Below are 6,927 nucleotides of genomic sequence, written 5' to 3'. Positions count from 1 at the left end.
TATATATAATTAGGCTTTATTGTAGCAGTTGTTTAAGTAGTACTTACTGTGTCAAGCTCTGCAGAATCAAGGAATTTAGAGGGGATGAAGGTGGGAAGAACACCTATGTTGTTGACTGGAGTGGAAAAGGAGGAACATGATGTATCTTTTAGGCAATAATAAGATTTGACATGTTCGGCTGTCCTTAATAATGATCATATTCCCAGTGTTTGATGTATAAGGAATTCATTGATGCAGTGGTATAGTCTACATTTTTGTACTGGGTATACTGTGCTTTGAAACCGAAGTACACCAGTTAGTACAATGTAATCGTCAATTTATTTTGATTTTTAAGCATATTGAACATTTCACAATTTCTCTGATGCTATGATTCAATGTTTCTATAAAATGTTCTTTATTTGTTCACAATGACACAAACCCAATAATACGTCACATATCAGTGAGCACTTTTAAGTGGGTATACTGAAATTCCCAAGCTTTCTTAATGGGTATACTCCATATACCCACATTTCACATAGACTACACCACTGCGTTGATGGTCTAAACATTAAGTATGCAAATAAAATAAAATAAAATACAAATTAAAAGCATGCCTGACCCAAAACCCCAATGCTGAGGCCCTTAAGCTGCTTTTCAATTTCACCATAGATGTCGTCCTGGCTGAAATCTGCCACTATCACTTTCACCCTCTGTCCTGTTTTTTCACCTATACAGAAAAAAAAAAAAACAATATGATTTTTTTAGAGTTGGATGTTTTTACTGATCTTACATGTTTTACAGGAATAAAACACGAGGGTTAATACCTATTTCTTCCGCCACCTGATCCAGTGTTGCTTTTGTTCTGCTTATAATAACGACATTCATTCCACGCTCGGCCAGCTGATAGATAAAAACGTAATGATTGAAACGATGAGAGAGGAAACAAATATCAGGCAATAACTGGTGCATGGGGGTTGAATAAAAAGTAAGTTCAGCGGAAACATTCAGCACAGTCAGTCCCAAACATCAGCCTTATGTGCAAATGCTTATCACACAAACAAACACAACCGGTGCCGTTCAGACGTTGACTCACTGCGACTGCGTAAGCTTTTCCTATCCCCTCTGAAGCTCCTGTCACCACTGAAACACAAAGATTAGAGTCAGAGATGAAATCTGCCAGATGCTCTGCTCTCCTGCAGTTTCCAGTTTAACCACCGGAGGCGCTGTCACCCACAGATGCACGCTTCCTCCTGACCCCTGTCAGACAAACCACAGCTCTGTTTGTGTTTATTTGCTCTTTAACCCTGTCTGTTATTACATGGTGTGCTGAAACAGCATGTTCTCCAATTCTGATAAAGACGTAGTGGAGAACAGACAGAAATGACTTGTTTCAAAGCGTTTACTGCTCTCCGGTTTCTCTCTGAATAGAAATGGTTAACTGTTTATGTTTAGACCTCTTCTCAGGTCTAATGTTGAGGATGAAAACTTAATGACGGGAAAAAAAGGGATTTGTAAAGTGGAAAAATTGAACTCTTCTTATAAAGTGACTCAACTCCCTTATTGCTCATAAAACTAGATTGTTTTACTCAGGGCCGGATTTAGGAGGACGGGGGCCCCTGGGCTGGAGTCAGGATGGGGGCCCCTGGGCTGGAGTCAATACTGTATATGGGGGCCCTATATATATATATATATATATATATATATATATATATATATATATATTTATATATATATATACATATATATATACATATAGACCAAGGTTTTTACAGAGAACATCTTAAAAATATGAAGAACAAAATACAGATTTCCATTTATTATGACACTTCTGCATTCATCTTATTTGGAGGAACTAGAACCACAAACACTGTTGTCTGCCATTGTAAAATAATATTCCCTGACGCTCCTCCCCAATGCGTAAGATGCGTCAAAAGTGGACCAATAACAAGCAAGCATTCAAGATGGACGTTTTCCAGAACAAATTGGAACATTTTTCATCGGTGCTGTCAAAATCATCATAGTCATTGATTAAATTCTGACACTATCCATTCACAAAAACATAAAACATCCCGGGCTGCAGCCCCTGTAAGCCCCTGCTAAAATCCGGCCCAGGTTTTACTAATACTTGATCTTCATACCAGCTAATAAAAAATATAACTGCAGTGAGCCTCAAGAAACAAAGAAATCACAATAATCTTTGAAAATCAACTCTAACTGCATTCTGATAATTGTGTGTACAGTTTGATGTCTGATGAAGAAAGATATGAAATCAAAAATTAAAAGATGACATCATGGGGCTGCCACTCAACACACAAGTTTAGTGACTCACGTGAGGCTGAAGCAATTAATAAATGTTGACTTTTTCCTTCACTTGTTAACAAAATATGTAATAAAATTTGAGTTTCTTTTTAATTAAAAGTCAGTTAGCCTTCACTAACTCCTGGTAATAATCTTAAACTTTCCAGTTTAAGTACGTATGGACTGATTTATCATTTGTAAGTCAGAAATTTTAAAAACAATATCTTATTAAAAGAAATAACACATTTCTTGCTTGTTATTATTATTTTTTATCTTTCTCACTTGCAATCCTATAAATATCCTTAAGCATGCATTTCTTGGTGTTATATACTATAAGTATGAACAGTTTTTAAACTTGCAGACATTAAGAAATTGATATAGAAATTACAGAGAACACAAGCGTTGCCTTTTTATAATAATGCATTGCTGTGCAGATATATCAGACTCATAATTTAACAAGATATTTTAAATATTTTGCACATCCGATGTGACAGTTATCTGCAATTTATTTTAAATTGCAAGCAGATCTTTGCTAAATGTCTAATTTCTTTAACAAAACAACAGAGTACATGAAACAAATGTTCTGCGGCAACAGCATCAGTATTATTATTAGTATTATTTTCTGAAACGGTAATCCTGCCGTATTGTGTTGTTTTGATGGTAAATACACATATTGAAAAATTATAAATACAGCTGTTTGTGTTCCAGATGTCAGTGAAGCTGAGCAAGACACACTTTTTATGTTGAGCTTGTTTTCATTTCAACTGTAAAGGCAAAGAATTCCTCTATTAATCCTGTGACCGCTTTCGAAAATGATGAAACTAAAGTCTAATAATTATTCTCTCTTGAAAGCAGCTGCGATTGAACCAAGACATCACATTGATAATTACACAGTCCTTCATCCAGGATTAAACATGAATGAAACTCTGTTTGCCAATCATTACTTACACTAACAAGGTTGAGTCAGGTCTTCTTGAACGAAGATCCCGTCCAGAGGACCAGACTCAACCTTGTCATATTTATCTACCTGGTTTATTGAGCATACATCAGAACATTATTTATGTCGACATCCTGGTTTTGTTGGATGCCGTTACACTCTTACTTTTGGATACTTGTAAAACTTTGCACATTTTGTTACATGAATGAAATTACTGACAGGTAGACATGTGAGAGGTTTCTGATACCATAAAAAAAAAAAAAAAAAAAAAAAAATATATATATATATATATATGTATATAAACAGCAAACACTTCTATAAAAACGATATCTGCAAGTTAAGAGCTTTAAGTAGCCATACAGTATATTAGGTTGTTTTTCTCTTTTACTTTACAGTTGTATTCAGGTGACTACACTAATTTTTCTGCATTTTGGACTACAAGACTGGTCATAGCTGACTTTTGTTTTAACATAAATGCACATTTAACACTTGGGCCCTCTCACATAGAGGCTCTAAAGCTGACAGAAATGGTCTGTGGACAACATGAACAAACGATTTGACGTGTGTGGAACAGCTGATGGCAGCAACGTCTTGTTTAGCTGTTGGGGATAACATACCCTGTCCAAACAAAAAATGAGAAACTAACATATTTATCCCAGAAAGTTCTTCTTTTAACTCTTTTTTCCCCACAAATATCAAATAATATCTACTGAGCATAACTGCTAGCACGCTACAGCTGCACTGAACTTTCTGGAATAAACTGAGGATTATTATTATTATTAATATTATTATTATTTGCATTGCTATGTAAGATTGATATTTTTGACTGGACAAAGAAATGTAGTCCTTTATTGGCATATTGGGGAACTAGTTGTCTTGTAAACAGATTAATGCTATCGTTTCTACCCACAAGTAATTTCCATCACTTTCATAACCTCCATGTGAGATATTACAGTTGTTTGTTTAATGTGCTCACTAGTATCTTCAGTGAACATTAGTAAATACACCCGTGTGTTCTGGTACCATCTACAGTACGCCCACTGGAGCTGATAACCAGGGCTGAGACACCTGACTCAGGACTGAATGCCAAACAAAATTACCAAAATCCAGATGTTAGCTGGTGTTTGCAGATTGTTTGACAAGAGTGGGAAAAGCTCGGTGCAAATCAACAGATGGAGCGTGAACATGAACAGATGCTGATTCAGAGCAGAGACAAAAATCAGACCTGTTGAGATAATTAGATAATTATTATCACTTTGCACACTTTTACCTTTAAATGTCAAATGGATATGAAGAAATATGAATCAAAGACCTAAATTAACAAATAAAGACAAACCGCTCAAATAGATGTCTTTGATAAATACAAATAATAAAACTAAAATTCATAATAAACCAGCTGAAACCATCTAACAAGGTTGAGTCAGGTCCTCAGGACGGGTTCTTCTTTGTTGAAACGTTTCATCTTTTATCCAGAAGACTTCTTCAGTCTAACTAGTTGTTCACGTGTTCACACATTTCAACTGTCACCCTCTTACAATGCTGTTATTGCAAGTAGAACTCAGCCGTCTGTGAATAGCAGGCAGCCATCAGGGCACTAACGATCAATTGTTAGGCTGATGGTCCTCCCTTTGGCATGTGAACCTGTGTGCATCAGACTCAACCTTGTGAAATGTATCTACCTGGATTACTGAGCATGCATCAGGACAGCTGAAACCATATTAAAATATTTAAGTTAAATTGTCTAACAAGCGGCAGCACGGTGGCACAGTTAGAGAGCTGTTGCCTCTCAGCGAGCAGGTTGCGTCGGTTCAAATCCCAGTCCGGGGGCCTTTCTGGGTGGAGTTTGCATGTTCTCTATGTGCATACGTGGGTTTTCTCCGGGTACTCCGGTTTCCTCCCACAGACCAAAAACATGCATGTTAGTCTGATTAGTAACTCTAAATTGTCCCTAAGTGTGAGTGAGAGAGTGAATGGTTGTTTGTCTCATTTGTTTCTATGTGTCCCTGTGATGGACTGGAGACCTGTTCAGGGTGTCCCCCGCCCCTTGCACAATGATGGCTGGACATGGGCAGCAGTGACCCCTGCGACCCAAAAAGGAAGAAGCGGGTAAAGATGATGGATGGAAGGATGTCTAACAAGCCCATACAGAATCTTAAAAGCAAATTTGTCATGGCAACTAAAAAGTGGACTATAAAGCACACAATAAGCCATTTATAACACTCCAAGTTTTATGCTTATATAATTTAAATGCAGAGAAATGGATTTTGTGCTGCCCAGAACACAGTGTCCTGGTGGTTTGACCCTGTCCTGGAATGGAATGTGATCAGACTTTATAGGACAAATCAGTATTATGTTCTGTGAGAGATTTCCTTTAGCACTGTGGGAGACTGTATAACCCCTTCAGAGCATGCCAAAGTAAATCTCCTAACATTGTGAAATTGTTCTGGGACCAGCAGAGGAATTTCAATGGGAAACAGTCTGACTGGGTGTGCTTACAGCTGACATAAAGTTAAAATGACATTTTATAGGAAAATACCAGTTTGAATTTGTTGCACCAGTTGGAGGAAGAAATATTGCTTTACTTATTACGCCTAAATGCTTCTGTCCACAAACTTCAAAGGATTTTTATAAAAAAGTGTATTGTAATAAAAAAATACCTTCAAAGGCTTCCTCTTTTTCCAATCTAACTGTTAACTTTTTCATATCTTGGGCAAGTAATTTTGAGATGAATGACACGTTTGTAACTTTAGGCTTGATGTTACTTGTTGATTCAGTACGGACAATTTGCCCTTTTTTTTTTTTTTGCTTTACAGATAATAAAAAGTCCCCTCGAATGAAATTCAGAACTTGCATCTCAAAGTTTAAAATTGCACAAGTGCAATCCTGTGTAACTATAAAAGGTTTAAACAAAATTGAGCATTTTATGTCCTCAAAAACTTTGCTGCCAAATATGTTTACTGCATGTGAGCACAAATAAACTGATGTTCTTGTTTCGTGCCTTCCGTCTGTTGTCTTATTATTTATTCAACCTTTATTTGTACAGGTTAGTCTCATTGAGCCTCGAGGACTCATTTACAAGAGAGACCTGTTTTAGACAAAGAACACAGATGAGATACCGACATCAATTAGACAATCATATAAAAACATATTGAAAAGTAAATAAAATAAATGATATAAAAATTAAACAAAGACAGTTGCACTATGAAGCGATATAAAAATAAAATAAAATGTAAAATAAAACACATATGTGACCCATTCGCATAAATCACAGTATAAGTCACATTAGAAGACAGACATGCTGCTCACCTGCCCATTCTCCCATGGATGTGAAGAAGGCTTCTGGCAGAGGAAACCACCGTTTTGGAAAAAGCATCCTGCTAAAGAGCAGCAATTTTCCTCCATAGAAGACCAAAACTGCTGCTCCGAGGAAAATGAAAAACAATTCTGTTATTTCCATTGTTTATTTTACAAGCTCAGAAAGAAAGACCCCCCCAAAAACTCAACACTTAAGTCTCTCAGCATTTCTGTCTGAGTAAGAGAATGTTTTTGAATAACTAGGGCAAAAGACACTCCCACATCAGACACACACACACACACACACACACACACACACGCACGCACACACAGAGAGAAAAAGAGACTCAATCTTTACTTGCATACATGAAATATCTATCTATCTATCTATCTATCTATCTATCTATCTATCTATCTAT

General features: G+C 36.5%; 1 protein-coding gene across 1 annotated transcript in view; it reads right to left on the bottom strand.

The window, feature by feature from the left end:
- The window catches only part of hsd17b3 (hydroxysteroid (17-beta) dehydrogenase 3), a 13,531-nt gene extending 6,793 nt beyond the window's left edge, over positions 1-6,738 (bottom strand). Inside the window, exons 1-5 of the mRNA XM_037680055.1 lie at positions 6,521-6,738; positions 1,073-1,119; positions 804-879; positions 599-706; positions 48-115 (exon numbers count right to left, since the gene is read on the bottom strand). Of these exons, the coding sequence (XP_037535983.1) occupies positions 48-115; positions 599-706; positions 804-879; positions 1,073-1,119; positions 6,521-6,671 (450 nt within the window). The 5' untranslated portion in view covers positions 6,672-6,738. The remainder of the gene's footprint in view (positions 1-47; positions 116-598; positions 707-803; positions 880-1,072; positions 1,120-6,520) is intronic.
- Between the last annotated feature and the right edge of the window lie 189 nt (positions 6,739-6,927).

This window comes from Nematolebias whitei, chromosome 8 (assembly GCF_014905685.2).
Source record: "Nematolebias whitei isolate Nwh7 chromosome 8, NemWhi1, whole genome shotgun sequence".
NCBI lineage: Eukaryota > Metazoa > Chordata > Actinopteri > Cyprinodontiformes > Rivulidae > Nematolebias > Nematolebias whitei.
Note: the sequence above shows the minus strand (reverse complement) of the source record. Positions and strands in the feature narration are given on the sequence as shown.